General features: G+C 53.9%; 1 protein-coding gene across 3 annotated transcripts; it reads left to right on the top strand.

Moving 5' to 3' along the window:
* Positions 1–576: 576 nt before the first annotated feature.
* DDR1 (discoidin domain receptor tyrosine kinase 1) lies at positions 577–14,128 on the top strand. 3 transcript variants are annotated; one of them, XM_054569045.1, is made up of 19 exons: positions 577–597; positions 753–913; positions 3,312–3,441; positions 3,534–3,636; positions 3,842–4,070; positions 5,395–5,542; positions 5,751–5,859; positions 6,254–6,440; positions 6,550–6,796; positions 7,305–7,400; positions 7,515–7,666; positions 8,456–8,621; positions 9,372–9,482; positions 10,562–10,806; positions 11,172–11,299; positions 11,524–11,742; positions 12,186–12,420; positions 12,930–13,079; positions 13,197–14,128. In XM_054569045.1, the coding sequence occupies exons 3-19, from the start codon at positions 3,354–3,356 to the stop codon at positions 13,335–13,337; spliced, it is 2,754 nt and encodes a 917-aa protein (XP_054425020.1). In that variant the 5' UTR covers positions 577–597; positions 753–913; positions 3,312–3,353; the 3' UTR covers positions 13,338–14,128. The 3 variants fall into 3 exon arrangements, with proteins under 3 accessions (XP_054425020.1, XP_054425019.1, XP_054425021.1); XM_054569044.1 differs by lacking the exon at positions 577–597 and having other exon boundaries at positions 729–913; XM_054569046.1 differs by lacking the exons at positions 577–597; positions 9,372–9,482 and having other exon boundaries at positions 729–913.
* Positions 14,129–17,622: the final 3,494 nt, after the last annotated feature.

Below are 17,622 nucleotides of genomic sequence, written 5' to 3' on the forward strand. Positions count from 1 at the left end.
TTGTCTGGTTGGGACTTTGTGTTTCTTCTTGGGCTTTGCTTTTTTTCTTGAGGTGTCTGGGTGAGTTTCTATTTGCTGCGAGGTGCATGGGGCCAGAGCTGGCTGGGTCTGAGGGAGGCCTGCCCCGAGGAGGACTCCTGGGCTGGGAGCCTGGACCCCGGAGTCCGGGGAGGAAGTAGAAGGGCCCGGAGAGAGGGGCTGGTGCCAACCTCTGGGATAGTGGAGGTTGGGGTGCAGAGTGGGTCTGGAGAGGGGGATGGTTGGACAGGCCAGCCCTGCTTCTCTTCCCCAACCGAATTCCTGCTGCTGGGCTGAGGCCTGGGCCTGTGAGAACCTGCTTCTTCGTGCTGCCCTGGGGCTGCACCCCGCCCCCCCCCCCCCCCCCGCCGCTCCCGTCCCACATCACCTCCCTCTCGGGAACTGAGCCCAGAAAAGGGGGAGTAGGGAGGGGTTTGGGTGTGTGGGAGGCCCTAAAGAGGGATACTACGGCTGCAGGGGCCTCAGCTCGGCAGCCCTCTCCAGTGAGGAACCTGGCGGGGTGGAGGGAGACGGGGAGGCCACGCAGAAGTGGGCGGTGACCGTGGGGACAGCCTGGAGGTAGCAGGAGGCCCGGCTGAGAGCAGGGCGCTGGCGCCGGGAGTGGGCGGGGCGGGCCGTGGCTGGGCGCGGGCAGGGGGAGAGGGCGGGGACTGGGCGAGGGAGGCGGTGCCTGGGTCCCTGTAGTTCCTCCCTGGCTCCTCTCCCCGGAACAGGCCCCCGACAGCTGCTCAGGGAGCTACCGCCGACACTCGAGCCCCGCCGGCGCCTCCGCTCCGTCTCCCGGCTCCCGCCGCCTCCCCTCCCCTCGCCCGGCCGCCGCCACCGAGGCCCCACTGCGGGCCGGACGCTGGGTCCGGGGGAAGAGCGATGAGAGGTAGGGAGAGCAGCCGAGGACCCTCGCAGGGCGGAGGAGCGAGCACGGCGACCCAGGGGTGCGGGCCGCAGTGGGGAGGCAGGACTTGCCGACGTGCATTTGCTTGTGCAGCTCCTCGAGGTCTGTCCCTGTCCGCTTCCCGGAGTGCGGGAATCCCTGAGTCGGGAAAGTGTGTTCCAGCATTGAGCAAGGACACCCAGCCCCCACCCCCGACTTACTCAGCGAGGAAGATAGGTGCTCAAAGGTAGCCCCACTGAATCATCTGCTGGGCCCCTGAGAAGTGGGTCTGCCCTCCCGCCTGGCTGGTCCCCGGGGCCTCCACCCAGCCAGCAGTCCAGCAGAGGGACTGGCACCCTAACCTGCCTGTGCCAGCCGCCTGCCACCTTGCATGGTCAGGTGGTTCTGAGGTGAGAAAATGAGCACCATCCTCAGTGTCTCTCCTCCACTCCCTTCCCCCAGCCTCCGCCAGTCCACAGGTCCTCTGCTGGCTGCACTTTCCTTTCCGCACCTACACCCTCAGCCAGCCTGGTGCTTAGATTCGCTGTTGCTGAGTGCAGTCAGTGTGTGCAGAATTGAGTGGTACAGTGAGACATGTGAAAGCAGGGTACAGGCTCTTCCTTACTGCAACCAGCTGTCCAAGTTCCCCACCCCCTTGACTTCTTGTTGGCTTGGTCACCTCGTATTTTAGGTGGTGGGCCCATGGGATCCTGCCCCCTAAGGGCCTGTGTGTGTTACATAGTGTCCTCTAATGGCAGGAGCATATATATAGTGTCTTGTCATTTCATGTTCACAGGTGTCTGACGATAGCTTTTCACTAAACGAAGGGCTTGGACTTCAAAGAAGGCTGAGGTGTGGGTGGAGTTGATGTGTGAGCATTTGTGTTTGCCCTGGCTGGAAGTCTATGTGTGTAAAAGATTTAGGTAGATGTCACATGTGAGTGTGTCACTGAATTTGTGACAGGTTGTCTGTGAGACACAGAGGTGTATGTGTATGCATGTGCTAATCTAGCCTGTGTTTACAGAAGGCTCTGTAAGTCCTTGCGTCTCACCATATGTGTCTGTGTGTGTAAGTGTGTATCTGTATATTCAGAGCTAAGTGGGTGTTGTCTGGAGTTGGGGTGGGGAGAGAGAACAACCTGCCTCCTGCCTCGGTGTCTGGCCCTTGGTATGTAATTGGTTGTAATGGGGCAGAGTGCGTGGGGTTGGGGTAGGTCTGGTGGGCCTGTCCTCCCTGTTTCTGACCCAGTGGAGAGAATGGGGGATGGGGGTGTCTGAGAAGCATTGCCCCAGGCGATGGTGCCTCTGCATTTCTCTGCTGGCTTCTGAGCCTGCTCTGTTTACCTCTTGCTTTGTGTTTCTGGCCCTGCCTCCCCTGACCCCCCTGCCTCCTATCCTCTGCTTGCCTTTGTATCTCTGCCCAGGCTTCTCTTGCTCCGTCTGGCTCCGATGACTCATCTGGGATAGGCATGAAGGTTACTCAGGGGAACAAGGGCCCCACTGTTCCTGGCAGCAGTGGGGGTGGAGAGTGGGACCCAGGAATTCCAGGCCCCTGTGTGTTGCTCCTGGTCCTTCAAGGAACTAGGATGCCTCTGGTCCTAGCTCTGCTTGGATACCAGGGTGCCCCCCACAACTCAGGCAGCCCCTCAGCTGCTGCTTCAGAGCTGTGGGGTCTCAGCTGCCTCTTACATTCCTGCCTAGAGCATTGTGGGAGCAGCTGAAGGAGGACAAAGGGATGGGGGAGTGTCCCCCACTCCTACCTCCTGGGGTGACCTGAGCCCTGTCTTCAGACCCACCCTCCTCTGCAAGGCAGCTCAGCCTTTTCCTCAGTCCTGGGCCCTTCTCCCTTCAGAAAGTGGGAACTGGGGGCACAGCTGATCTGGTGGAAGACTAGGCAGGGAGAACTAGGGTATGACGGGTGGCCTGAGAGGTCCCTCAGGGTTCTTGGACCTGGGGAGCTCAGTGCAGACCTAGGAAGAGGACAGGTCAATATAGTTTTCCCTGTACTGGGGTTCATAAGGACATACCAGATGGAACAGTTTTAGTTGGGATGAGCTTCCTGGGCCTCAGTGAGGAAGAACAGGAGTTCTCAAGCTTTCGTGGGCACAGATGACCCAGGCTCACACTGAGCCGAGCAGGGCTACAGAGGACCGTAAGACTGGAAAGTGCTGGAGTCCCCCACTTGTCCTAGAATTCTGGGCTCCTAAGTCAGGAGGGGACCAGAGTTTAGCCCAGTGTCTGTTCTAAAAATAGAGCTGATGCTGTCAAACAACTCCTGTTTTTGTCATCTTACTGTCATTATGCCCAGAGCAGCCTATACTGTCTCTCTGTTGTTGCTAGCTGTGACCTAGTCTTCCCGATTGTCCTTTAACTTACCTCCCACCCATTTTTTTCTCCTGCAGAGATGCTGCCCCCACCCCCTTAGGCCCACAGGGTCAGGAGCTATGGGGCCAGAGGCCCTCGCATCTCTACTGCTGCTGCTGTGCTTGGTGGCAACTGGAGATGCTGACATGAAGGGACATTTTGACCTTGGTGAGGAGACTGGCTCTTGGGTCCCTGAGGGATGGGGCTTGGGAGTCAGAGAATCAGGGGCCTTGACCATTTGTCTGCCTGTATTCACCCAGCCAAGTGCCGCTATGCCCTGGGCATGCAGGACCGGACCATCCCAGATGGAGACATCTCTGCCTCCAGCTCCTGGTCAGATTCCACAGCCGCTCGCCACAGCAGGTACCTGGCACACCGGGGCTTCCTTGGAGGTTAACTACTGGGGTCTCTACTTGCCCTTCGAACCCCTCTGCACAAGCCAAGAGGCTTCTGAGGAGGCTAGTGCCAATGAAACTTCCACAGTCCTGGGAAGGGTGGGGCTTTACATACTAGACCCAGAGGCAGATCCAAGGCCAGACGTTCCCTGTGATCTCCTGCCCCCTCCCAGGCTGGAGAGCAGTGATGGGGATGGGGCATGGTGCCCCGCAGGCCCAGTCTTTCCCAAGGAAGAGGAGTACCTGCAAGTGGATCTTCGGCGGCTGCACCTGGTGGCTCTGGTGGGCACGCAGGGGCGGCACGCTGGTGGCCTGGGCAAGGAGTTCTCCCCCAGCTACCGTCTTCGTTACTCTCGAGATGGCCATCGCTGGATGGACTGGAGGGACCGCTGGGGTCAGGAGGTGAGGCTGGCAGGGGCAGCAGCCAGGAAGGGTGGCTCTTCTCCAGGTACACTTTAAATGTCTCCTATCCACTGACCATTCTCCAGTTCACACCCTCTCTAGCCAAAACCTCTCCACTTGAGTTCTATCTAGTGTTGGCACAGCTGACCAACTTCTGCACTGTTCCACATAGATGTCTAATGGGCATCTCAAACTTACCATCAATTTCCCAGGCTGAACCTTGAGTCCCATGTGCACCCCAAATCTGTCTCCCCCCAACCCTGACAGTGTTCTCCAGCTCAGGAAATGATACCACCATGTGCCCAGTTGTACAGGCCATGAGCTAAGATGATTTCATTGACTCCTTATTCTCACCTCCTGCTTCCAACACATCAGCAAGGCCAGTTTCTGCTACCTTCTTGCTGTTTCCTGCCTCTGACCTCTCCCCACCATTCCCATCCCATCCCAGCTTAGGTGAAGCCCTGATGTAGTTTCCGAACTGTTCTCCCTGCTTCTGCCCTTCCTGCCTGAAGCCGGTTCTCACCCTAGAGGCCACATCCACTGCACTTTGAAAAACACACTGGCTTGCTGATGGCCCTTTGCTGGCTCCCACTGTGCCAGAACAAAAGGGAAGCCCCTCTCTGAGTGCAGAAGCTTGATATGCTCTGGCTCCTGGCTATCCATTATCCTGGCCGCACCTGGGCCATCCTGGTTTTTTGGCTATTCCTGAACAAGCTAGGGCTCATCCCAGAGCTTCAGCACATTTTCGCTTGCTGTTTTGTGTCTGGAAAGCTCCTCCCCTGCCCCTGCCCATGTTCACAGGCTCTCCCCTCACTCCATTAAGTTCTTCCCCCAGATATCACCTCCTCAGAGAGCCTTTTCTGACCTCTCTGCCTCCCACTGCTCCAGTCCCACTCCCTGCCTTTTAGTCTTTGTGGCTGTTTCCCCTACGGGGCTCAGTCCTGCAGGGGAGGGACTGGTGCTCACCACTGAGGACAGGAGGGCTAGTGCATGGGGGGATCTGGGCCAGCACCTGCAGAGCAGACAGAGGGGATGGGGGAGCTGGAGCAGGGGTGCAGGGCTGTGAGGATGGGGTGGAATCTGGCACAATGAGCTGAGTGGCTTTGAGAAAGATACAGGGAGCCAGGCCAGGAGTGGGAGGGATGACACTGGAATGGGAAGACTGACCTTCAGACTGACAGAGGTGTCAGAGGTCTCTGCCGCAGCCCCACAGCCCGTGTGCTCAGCATCGCCCTTCCTCGATATCTGTGTGGCATGGGCAGGGCCAGGGAGCAGGTGGTAACAGGGAAGTTAGCACCCATCCACCCCATTTCCTGGCCCACAGGTGATCTTAGGTAATGAGGACCCTGGGGGAGTGGTGCTGAAGGACCTTGGGCCCCCTATGGTGGCCCGGCTGGTTCGCTTCTACCCCCGCGCAGACCGGGTCATGAGTGTCTGTCTGCGGGTGGAGCTCTACGGCTGCCTCTGGAAGGGTGAGTTGTTCAGGGGTTCACCCCCCTGAGAACTTGTTTCCTATCCTGGGGAGGGGGGCATCCAGGTACCTCTTTCTCCTGTCAGGAAGCTGTCACGCTGAGTGAGGAGGGAACTGGCCAACATTGCCTCCTCCATGCCAGTGGGCCTGTGGAAGGATGGGGGATGGAGGCCCCTTGCCCTCACACCCCGCCTCCCACCCTGCCTCAGATGGACTCCTGTCTTACACCGCCCCTGTGGGGCAGACGATGTACTTATCCGAGGCTGTGCACCTCAACGACTCCACCTATGATGGACACACCACACACACGGTTGGCGGGTGAGGAAGTAGGCCCTACAGTACCAAAGGCTGGGGAAGGAGGGAGGATGAAGTGGGTGGGGCTGGGGGGTTGGTAAGTAGTCTGGGCATTGAGATAGAAGGATGGGGAGGGGCATGGGTTAGGTGAAGCCTCAAGAGACAGGACCAGGATTGAAGGACAGCAAGGTGACACTGTGTGAATTAGAAAAAGGCACTCCTTTGCTAACACTTACATTGGCTGGAAATTGTCAGAATAAACACACACATCATAGGGTGCTTTGTACAGCATGTGACTTGAAGTACCCATCCTAGTCCCGAGTCTGGACCAGGCCACTGTGGGAGTTGGGGTGGCAGAGCACATGGGTAGGAGACACTTTCTTCTCTTCCAACCTCTTCCTCGGTCCCTCCTCTCCAGGCTGCAATATGGAGGTCTGGGCCAGCTGGCAGATGGTGTGGTGGGGCTGGATGACTTTCGAAAGAGCCAGGAGCTGCGGGTGTGGCCGGGCTATGACTATGTGGGATGGAGCAACCACAGCTTTCCCAGCGGCTACATGGAGATGGAGTTTGAGTTTGACCGGCTGAGGGCCTTCCAGGCCATGCAGGTGGGTGTGTCCAGCTCCCAGGGGAAGCCTTGAGACCAGGGTGGGTACCTGAAATGCTTACCAGAGCTCTTCTGGCCTTGGACCTATGTCCCTTTTTCCTTCCCCTCAGGTCCACTGTAACAACATGCACACCTTGGGAGCCCGCCTGCCTGGCGGGGTGGAGTGTCACTTCAAGCGGGGCCCAGCCATGGCCTGGGAGGGGGATCCCGTGCGCCATGCCCTGGGGGGCAGCCTGGGGGACCCCAGAGCCCGGGCTGTGTCAGTGCCCCTGGGTGGCCGTGTGGCCCGCTTTCTGCAGTGCCGTTTCCTCTTTGCTGGGCCTTGGCTGCTCTTCAGTGAGATCTCCTTCATCTCTGGTAAGTCCTGATGTCAGCCTAGGCCCCAGCCTCTGGGACTGCCAAGTCCTCAGTGCTCCAGGATCCTCACCTCTGGCACCATACTACCCATCACCCATGAGACTTCTCAAGCAGCGGGTCCCCCAAATAATTTGAATCCTCCCCCCGCCCGCCACTGTCTCTCTTTCCTTTGTGAGTCCCTTGCTCAGGACTGATGTTGAGCCAATATGAGAGTGCTGGCTGTGAAAATACTGAAATACTCTGTGCTGGTTGGTAAATAGCCTCTTCTCTAAGCCTCCTGATACTACGATCCCTACCCTGGGCTTCCCCTCGGAGACCTGCATCTCCCCATAATCCAGCAACTAAAAGGTTAACAGTCACCACAGCCAGGGCCTCCGGACCCCTAGAACACTGTTCCTACCACCGGCTAAGCTTTCACTCCTCACCTCCTCACTAGTTCTCCTGTAGGTCCCACTCCCTGCATCTCCCCTCTCTATCTGCCTTGCTTTCTTCTCTTCCTTCTTCCCAGATGTTGTGAATGACTCCTCTCTGGCTCTGGGGGGCACATTCCCACCAGCACCCTGGTGGCCACCTGGCCCACCTCCCACCAACTTCAGCAGCTTGGGTGAGCAGCCCTGGGACCTCTTCTGGGTTTGGGCCCTGTGCACCAGTCCTCCCTGCATGCCCCCCAGCTTGGGTGGGAAGCCTTCTGTCATTCTGACCCCCTTGCCTCTGCCAGAGCTGGAGCCCAGGGGTCAGCAGCCTGTGGCCAAGGCCGAGGGGAGCCCAACCGCCATCCTCATCGGCTGCCTGGTGGCCATAATTCTGCTGCTGCTGCTTATCATCGCTCTCATGCTCTGGCGACTGCACTGGCGCAGGCTCCTCAGTAAGGTGGGCAGCTGGGTCGGGGTAGGGCTCCAGGCCCGAAGCCACCTGTGTCTGCATTAGTCAGGGTCCATGAGGGACTCAGAGCATAGTCTAATTCAAATAATTGGAGGGGGGCTCAGTAAAAAGACTACTTACAAAAGTGTTGGGTGGGGTGCATGGAAATCAAGAGGAGTAATGGGGTCCCCAGGGCCAGTCACCACAGTGTGATCATATTGGGCTGCTTGGTGAGAGGAGGCCACACTTACTGGAACCCAGGCAGTGAGCCTGTGCAGAGGGTGCCTTGATGGGGCAGCAGACAGACTCTGGTTCAGGGGTGCAGTAGCCTGAGTCCTCACCTCAGGCAGGAGCTGGGGGAATAATCAGCCTGACAGCACTTTCCATGGGTTGGCTCTCCAAACTCCTGCCGGGGCTCCTCTCTGGGGAACCCAACCGCAGCCTGCCGCTGAAGTCCACACTGGTCACCTCGTGAGGCAGAAGCTGAGTAGGAAAAGGTGAAGCTGGAGAAGCAGCCAGAAGTCTGGCATACCCATGTCTTTCAGTGAGAGTCTGGAATGGTGATACACATTAAAGTGGACAATTATGAACTGGTCAGACTTGGGTGGGATCCCATCCTGAGACTCAAATGCTCTTGAGCCTCCGTTCCTTTACCTGTGAAGTGGAGTTAATTGTAGATTCAACTGTAGGGCTGTTGTGAGGACAGAATAAGGGGACATATAGAGAACATTTAACGAAAAGCTGGGATGTGCATGCTAACCAGCGGCATAGCTCACATTTTGCCTTCTCCGTGACAAGGCTGAGCGTCAAGTCTTAGAAGAGGAACTGACAGTTCATCTCTCTGTTCCTGGGGACACCATCCTCATCAACAACCGCCCAGGTCCTCGAGAGCCACCCCCGTACCAGGAGCCCCGGCCTCGTGGGAATCCACCCCACTCTGCCCCCAGTGTCCCCAACGGTTCTGGTAAGACCTGACTTGTTCCAGTTCTACCTCCATCCTCTCTGCCTGTTTTCTTATTGTGTTCCTTTCCCATTCCCCTCTTGTTTTGTTGTCCCCAATTTCAGTTCATTTTCTTATTTCCTTGGCCCCTGATCATCACCCACTCTATCATTCCATGTCTCCACCATATAATCTCCCTCAAGAATTTCCCATGTGTTACCTATAGTCCCCAATGGTCTCATCCTGTCTCTGTCCCATACACACCTCTCCTTCTCTGTTGTGCACTCTCATTGTGTCTTGCTGGCCCCACTCCTTTCTCCTAGACTCACCATGCTCCTTCCAGCCATCCAGCTATCCATTCATCATCCATCCATCTATATTCATATATCATGCATCCATTCATCATGTATTTATCATTTGTTCATCCATATATCCATCACATAGCCAACCATTCATCCATCACTCATCTATCTATATATATATTCATACACCCATTTATCCATCCATCACTTATAATCCATTTGTCCATCCATCACACATCCATCCATTCATCCAGACATCCATCATCTATTCATACATGCATTCCGCCATCCATCTCTTCATCCATTCATTATCAATACAGCTATCCAGCACTCTCCATACCCTTGTTTTATCCTGTCTCAGTACATTTGTTTCTGTCATCCCTGGTTTTGCTGTCTTCTGGTTCTCCCAGTCTGTCTAGCCTTGAGTCTCATCCCTTCCCCGTGTCTCCCCCACCCCTCCTTCTCCCGACAGCGTTGCTGCTCTCCAATCCGGCCTACCGCCTCCTTCTGGCCACTTACGCCCGTCCCCCTCGAGGCCCGGGCCCCCCCACACCCGCCTGGGCCAAACCCACCAACACCCAGGGTAAGCCCCTCTGCCCTGGGCTCCGCCAGGCTCCCCACACCTCTACTGGGTCAAGGAAAAGTCCTCAGACCTTGCACTGCCTCCTCTCCTCACCGTGGCCTCTTCTGCCCTCCTGAGTTCCCATGGAAGACTCTGTTATGCCCTTAGCTCTCCTCTGCTGCTGCTCCTCCTTTTTAAGGCCTCCCCTTGAGCTGAGGAGCTCAAGCTCTGTCACTGGTTCTCAGCTCTGTCCCCCTCCTCCTCTTCCACCCCATCTCTTCAGCTCTCCAGAGCCACAGAGGAGGTTGCGGTGGTGGCCCAGGTTCTCCTGTAATTCCTTTGTTCTCCCCTCTCTCTAGAGCTTCAAGGAAGAGGGCCTCTCACCCTGGGTGCCTGCCCTGTCCCCCCATGTGTCCTCTCTTTGCAGTCCCTGAGGTGAAGGCTCATACCCCCACCCTTTCTGTCTGCTCCTTCTCTCCTTGGTGTTGCCTTCTTACTGTCACCCCTTCTCCAGGGCTAAGAGGGGCAGCTCTGCCTTGTCTCCTCTGTCTGTAGACCCCTTGTTGTGCGAGCTATGAGGAACTGTTCCTTTTCTGTGTGCCCATGTGTCTGCTTGTCTTTGAGCTTGGTGTGTTGGGTCAGGAAGTGTTTGGGTATCGAAGGCAGGGAGGAGCCAAGGCTGAGAGTGGGGGCCGTGGAGGAAGATGGGGACAGCTCAGTGAAGTGGAGGGGCTGGCAGGGAGTGGGGCAAAGGTTTGGAAAGTGAAGACTGACCAGATGGCTGTGGCTGGCACCATCTTTCCTCTGATGGTGGGCAAAGGAATTCCTCTTTTGGACATGACTTACCTCATGATTTCTTGGGCTATGCTGGGATCCCTAGAGAATAAGACTTTATAACCATCTCCAGTGCCTTCAAAACTCTGGAACAGCTAACTCATTCTACACCAGCATTTTCTCTGGCTTGAGGAAGTCAATGGAGGGTAGACCTAGTCTCTCACCCAACTGGGAGACGGCACCCGTGGAAGGCTGGGGTATGAAGAACCATGGCCCCAGGGGCTGCTCCTGATGCTGGTCCTGTCTTCTTTCCTTCGTCCCTCCAGCCTGCAGTGGGGACTACATGGAGCCTGAGAAGCCAGGTGCCCCGCTTCTGCCCCCACCTCCCCAGAACAGCGTCCCCCATTATGCCGAGGCTGACATTGTCACTCTGCAGGGTGTCACCGGGGGCAACACCTATGCTGTGCCTGCACTGCCCCCAGGGGTGGCTGGGGATGGGCCCCCGAGAGTGGATTTCCCTCGGTCACGGCTCCGCTTCAAGGAGAAGCTTGGTGAGGGCCAGTTTGGGGAGGTAAGGAGGATTCCTGCCAGTGATCTGTTTGGGGTTCTGATGACATGCCCATATATCCCCCTTGAGCAGGAACCTGTCATCTGTGACTATGTTATCATAATTGAACTTTTTTAAAAAATGATTTTATTTCTTTATTTTTAGAGATAGGAGAGGGAGGGAGAAAGAGAGGGAGAGAAACATCACTTGGTTGCCTCTCGCATATCCCCAGCCGGGGACCTGGCCTGCAATCCAGGCATGTGCCCTGACCAGGAATCGGACCAGTGACCTTTTGGTTTGCAGGACAATGCTCAATCCACTGAGCAGTACCAGTCAGGGTAACCTTGGGAAACCTTTTGACCATCTAACAAATGACCGTATTTCTCCAGGTGCATCTGTGTGAGGTAGAGAACCCTCAAGACCTGGTCAGTCTTGATTTCCCCCTTAATGTGCGCAAGGGACACCCTTTGCTGGTAGCTGCCAAGATCCTACGGCCAGATGCCACCAAGAATGCCAGGTAAGGACCAGGATTGGCATTTGGGAGGGCAGGGGAGGCCACGAAGGGTAAGAAGTGATCTACAGAGAAATGTGGTAGAGACAGCAGAGGGTTGACTGGGGAAAGTCCCCACATCACAGTGAGTGAGTGTGCATGCCGTGGTGGGGCGCTGGTCCAGGTGAGCAGGGGGGACAGGTGTAGATCAGCCCCTTGATGTCCTTGCTATCTTCTCCTTGTCTCTCTAGGAATGATTTTCTGAAGGAGGTGAAGATCATGTCGAAACTAAAGGACCCAAACATCATCCGGCTGCTGGGCGTTTGTGTGCAGGATGACCCTCTCTGCATGATTACCGATTACATGGAGAATGGCGACCTTAACCAGTTCCTCAGCGCCCACCAGCTGGAGGACAAGACTGCAGAGGGGGCTCCAGGGGATGGGGAGGCTGCCCAAAGACCCACCATCAGGTCAGTGGGTACCCAGGCCAGCCTTATCCTGAGAGCTCCAGCCTGAAGGCAGAGGGGACCAAGGGGTGGGGAGGCCGGTGGAGGCTCGAGGGTTGGGGGCACCTGGGATGATGAATACGAGGGGCAGAAAAGCCAGGCATGGCTACAGTGAGGGGATGAAGGGACTTGGACCCTGTCAGGAACTTCCCTGTGCCCTCTGTCACCCTCACTGCCTGAGTCCATTTGGGGACAATAAAAGTAGTAGCTCTCCAAGGTCGGATGAGTGAAAGAAAGGTTGAATGGGCACCCATCTGCAGGCCTCCACCTGGTACTTCCATCTCAGCACCAGAGTTGGTTTAGCCTGGTCCCAGGGAGTGGCTGCCCTTCCTATCCTGGTAATCTGTGAGGTAAAGACGAGGCTGGGGCTACCCCAATGACCCTCTGTCCTTGGCTCCCTTACTCAGCTACCCAATGCTGTTGCACGTGGCAGCCCAGATTGCTTCAGGCATGCGCTATCTGGCCACACTCAACTTTGTGCATCGGGACCTGGCCACAAGGAACTGCCTGGTTGGGGAAAATTTCACCATCAAAATCGCTGACTTTGGCATGAGCCGGAACCTCTATGCTGGGGACTATTACCGCGTACAGGGCCGGGCGGTGCTGCCCATCCGCTGGATGGCCTGGGAATGCATCCTCATGGTGAGATGCCGGCAGGGCAGGGAGCTCTGGCTGCCTCTTCAAGCCTGTGGTCTCGTTCAGTCTCCTCATCTATAAAGTGAGGGTTTGGACCAGTGTCCTGTAAGGTTCCCTGTGGTTCAGAGACTGAAGAAAGCAGGGAGGTATGGAGTGATGGGGAAGCGTCCAGGGGACCAGTGGATCCAAGAGATGGAATCAGGGTGGCAGAGACCAAGAGAAATTAAGGGCCAGAAGGGGCTAGAGAGAGAAGGGGATGAGTTGGGAGCTAGTCAGGACCAGAAAATGGGGGGCAGGAGGATAGAAAAGGGAAGAGACAAGGGAGAGGACTAGAGTCTGAGAAGGAAGGCAGAGCTGAGGGAGAGAGGAAGGGAGGGATGGCTTATTGGGGGAGAGCCCACTGGGAAAAGTGGCGTCAGATCCGGGAAGCACTGAGGGCTCTGGCCCCATGGGGAAAGGAGGAAGTCTGTGTTGCCTGATGCCTTTCTCTGCCTGTTGCTGTATTCACACACCAGGGGAAGTTTACAACAGCAAGTGATGTGTGGGCCTTTGGGGTGACTCTGTGGGAGGTGCTGATGCTCTGCCGGACCCAGCCCTTCGGGCAGCTGACAGATGAACAAGTCATCGAGAATGCAGGGGAGTTCTTCCGGGACCAGGGTCGGCAGGTGAGAGCAGATGGGTCGGGAGGATGGGGCCAGGGCCTGGGATGGCAGAGCCTGTCATCTTGGGAACTAAAGAACATTTGTTTCCTGCCTTCTGTCCACACTGTTGCCCCAATGTAGGTGTACCTGTCTCGGCCACCTGCCTGCCCACTGGGCCTGTACGAGCTGATGCTTCGGTGCTGGAGCCGCGAGCCTGAGCAGCGACCACCGTTTTCCCAGCTGCATCAGTTCTTGGCAGAAGATGCACTCAACACAGTGTGAATCATGGCACCCAATGGCCCTCCCTCAGGGATGCTTGGGGGAGGCTAGCTTCACCAAACGTGTGGAGCCAATGGCACCCCTGCTCCCCTTGCCCTTCAGCTCTGAGAGGCAGTGTGACCTCAGGTGGGCCAGGCCTGCCAGGGAGCTGACACCCTCCTTACTCCTCTCCTAGAAGCCCCTACCACGCGTGCAGCTGGCCCTGTGGATGGGATCCTCTTAAACATCTTCTAGCCATCACTTTGGGGAGCGTGGGGCAAATACAGGACAGACACTGGACTTGGCCCCTGGAGCATCTGGGCCCCTGGACAACACTGGTTCCTGGAGGGAGAAAGGCTGTGGCCCCCCACTCTCTCCGTCACACACTGGACCCCACTGTCTGAGAATCCGGGGAGTGAGGACAACAACAAAAAAAGGAATTGTCCTACTCCTGGAATTGTCCTCAGCTTTGGCTTCTTGCCTCCCATCCTCTGAAACACTGGACCTGGGGATGATCCCGGCCCCTAACCCCCAGTCATGCCCACCTCCCCCTGCTGTGTTGGAACTATAACTTCTCTAAGTCTGTATGTTTCTGTGGAATAGATATTGGGATTAGGGGAAAGAGGGAACAACACCTGCGGCCGTGGGGTTGGGCTTCTCTATTGTAGCTGCCACATTGGTTTTTCTATAATCACTTGGGGTTGTACATTTTTGGTGGGAGAGACACAGATTTTTACACTAATATATGAATCTAGCTCAATGCAATTTTAATCCCCTGCACTAGGCAGGTAATAATAAAGGTTGAGATTTCCACAGCTATGTATAAGTTTCTTGGGGTTTTGGTAAAATCTGCTTCCTTGCCTCCCCCCTTCCCATTTTCTTTCTCCCTTCTCTTTTTTCCTCCTTTCTATTTCATTTCCTACCATGTACTTTGCTCAGCACAGTGTTCTGTGTCTGTATAAGCCAAGCCCTTGCCAGTGGGACCTCAGGTTCAGTCAGTTGATTAGCCTCATCAGCTCCAACAAGAGCTCTGCAGGAGGCCTGGGGTCTTAATCTTGTTTGACCCATGAACCCTTCTGACAATGGGAAGAGATCTACTGATACCTCCTCAGAATTGTTTTAAAACCCATTTAAAGTGGTATGTGTGTGTATATATATATATAGATATACAGATATAGATAGGACTATAGAGAGTTTACCAAAATGCTGTATTAACATCTTTTATATATATTTAATAATGACATCTAGCAGCAGGTGTAATAAGTACTGACATTTTCAAATAGTATAATGATAAACAACATCTGAGATTTCTAAGACTAGTGGGATATGAAAATAGCTGTGGTGTTCATTAGGGATAGTGACATGCACTGCTAGTACTGTTGGGGTTTTGCTCACACTCAGACTTGGAAGAAATGCTAAGTTTCAATAAGAAGTTAATAAAAATAAAGATCTTTTTTTCCTAGCCCATATTCCAGGACTCTCGCCCTTCACCCCCGCAAAAGGTCTGGAAGTCCCAAGTGGAGAATCCCTGGATTAGGCTCATCAAGTGTGCAAATCACCCAATGGATGACTTGGCAGGGAGCCAGAAAAAAGAGCCTAAATTATCTCAGAGGCTTGGAAGGATGACCTACAACCACCAAGAAAACATTTAACAAAGGGTTTAAATTTGGTTGGAAGGGAAAAAAAAAAATTCAATTGCAAGTATTAGAAAAGGCAGACCCATCTTGTGAAATAAAGACCCAGGGGTCATGGGTGATGATATTCACAAAATAAGCCAGCAGGTTGATGAGGATAACAATAAAGATAATTTAAGCTTAGGTTGAATTCATAGACCCTTAGGGTCCAGGACAAAGATCTAAGAGTCCTGCTGAAATCTGCATAAGGTCAGTCCACTGTGAACCACAATCTAAGGTGGGCACTAACAGGCTGAGGTTTTAGAAGCCAGAACCCAGAATGGTTAGAGATAGGAGCCATGCTATGAGCCAAGACCTCCAGTCTCTGAGCTCAGAACTCAAGATCTAGAGGAGCAATTTTCAACCTTTTTCATCTCATGACACATAAATTAATTACTAAAATTCTGCAGCTTACCAAAAAATATGTTTCCTGTTCATCTGACAAAAAAATAGGTATAATTTTGATTTACTCAACATAGGACAGCTATTGTGGTATTGGCTGTTTTCATTTTTTTAATTTGACAGTCTAAGGGAGAAAAGGTCAGTGTCCCTGACTAAATAGATATTGACTAATTTAAAAATTCTTGTGTCACACTGGTTAAGAATTGCTGCTCTAGACATGTATAAGCAACTTGAACTCATGTGCATTTTGTCTTGGCGTGTTCAAACTTCCTCCTCCCCAACTGTTTCCTGACTAAATGGCAGCATCGTCCACTCTGCTGCACACACCAGAAACCCGGGGTCACCTATTCTCCCCTCCCAAATCCAGTCTATGACCAGGTCTGTGATTTTGCTTCCCAAATTTCCCTTCAATTTGCCATTTCTCCCTCCATCACCCCCTGGCACGCACTACCTCCCTGTTGCCTGGACTACAACAATGGTCTTCCAGGATCTGTCTTGTTCCTCTCTGGTTTTTCAGCTCCGCAGCCACATTGATCTTGAAAACACATAAATCTGATAACTTTCCTTTGTTTCAACCCCTTTCATGGTTTCCCACAGACTTTGGAATAAGAACAAAATCTTCTTGGCCAACTTTGGCCCCCCATTTCCAGGGTGAGTCTTTCCCCTCTCCTTTATGCACCACTGGCCTTTCAGTTCTGCCCACTGGCCTCAGTCCCTCCTACCACATGGCCTTTGTAGTATGATGTTGCCCACCTCGAACACAGCTCCCTGCTGTCTGACTTAGTAATGCCTGATTGTCCTTTAGCAAGTTGTCCTTGACTTGCCTGACCACATCAAACCCCCTGTTGATGCTTTCAGAGCAATAGGACTCTCTTCTCTGTAGCACTTACTATAGCTTTTTTTTTTAAAGAAAATAATATATTTTTAATAGACTTTATTTATTTATTTTTAGAGAGAAGGGAGGGAGAAAGAGAGGGAGAGAAACGTCTATGTGTGGTTGCCTGTTATGTGCTCCCCAACAATGGGGACCCGACCTACAACCCCAGGCATGTGCCCTGACTGGAAATCAAACTGGCAACCCTTTGCTTTGCAGGCCGGCACTCAACGCACTGAGCCATACCAGCCAGGGCTTAAGAAAATATTAATTACTGAATACCTACTATGTGCTACATACCATACTTCTTACATATTATGTCTTATTTAATGTTCCCAACACATGAAATAGCTAAAATTATTGCCATTTCACAGAGAAGAAAACTTCTCTTCCAGGTTGAGCCACATACCCAGGGCGGCACATCTGTAGAGGGCTGGCTGCTCAGAAGCAGCCTGTGTGGGCTCCTGGATCTCTGCTCTTTCTCCAGGATGTTGCCAGAGGGGAGGCCAGGAACTCGATATCACAGCAAGTTGTGGAGTACAGTCTTGATACCCTTAAGTCAGGGAGCTCCTTCTACAAATCAGCTCCTAGGGGCCCAGACTGATTTTCTTCCTAAAGACCAGTTCCAGAAACTCAGCCTGCTCAGTTCCTGCCATGGACCCCTTGCCTTCATCCACTGCATCCCTTCGAGCAGGCATCTTGAAGAGAACTCTGTGATGAGGACATGGTCTGTACTGGCACTGTCTAATAGGTAACCACTACTGAGTCCCTTGAAATTGGCTACTGTGACTGAAGACCTACATTTAAAAAAAAAAAAGATTCTATTTATTTATTTTTTGAGAGAAGGGAAGGGAGGGAGAGAGGGAGAGAAACATCGATCAGCTGACTCTCACAGGACCCCAACCAGAGACCTGGCGCAAAACCCAGGCATGCACCCCAACCAGGAATTGAATCTTTGCCTTGTGGGATGACACCCAACCAACTGAGCTACTCTGGTCAGGGCAGGAACTGAAATTTAGATGTTGTTTTAATTTAAATATAAATACCTACAGGTGGCTAGCGTAGCCTCAGAGTTTTCCCTACATTGCGGAGAACTGTGGCCTGATCTGCTGAGTTCTCCCTTGCTTGTTTCCATCAAAATGAGGCATATGACCTATCTGAGTTTTACACACACATAAAACCTCCTTACAGCCCTGTTTGGTGTGGCTCAGTGGATTGAGCGCCGGCTTGCGATCTGAAAGGTAGTGGGTTTTAGTCCCAGTCAGGGCACATGCCTGGTTCGGGCCAGGTCTCCATGCACATCGATGTTTCTCTCCCTCTTTCTTCCTCCCTTTCCCTCTCTGAGAATAAAATCTTCTTT

This window comes from Pteronotus mesoamericanus, unplaced genomic scaffold (assembly GCF_021234165.1).
Source record: "Pteronotus mesoamericanus isolate MK-2021 breed Mesoamerican mustached bat unplaced genomic scaffold, CSHL_Meso_final contig_20, whole genome shotgun sequence".
NCBI classification, from domain to species: Eukaryota; Metazoa; Chordata; class Mammalia; order Chiroptera; family Mormoopidae; genus Pteronotus; species Pteronotus mesoamericanus.

Excerpts from the sequence above, each read along its gene's own strand:
- DDR1 (XM_054569045.1), top strand. The coding sequence starts at position 3,354 with ATGGGGCCAGAGGCCCTCGCATCTCTACTGCTGCTGCTGTGCTTGGTG. Across the intron at positions 7,401-7,514 it reads CACCAACTTCAGCAGCTTGG|AGCTGGAGCCCAGGGGTCAG; the intron begins GTGAGCAGCCCT and ends TGCCTCTGCCAG. Across the intron at positions 10,807-11,171 it reads GTGAGGGCCAGTTTGGGGAG|GTGCATCTGTGTGAGGTAGA; the intron begins GTAAGGAGGATT and ends GTATTTCTCCAG.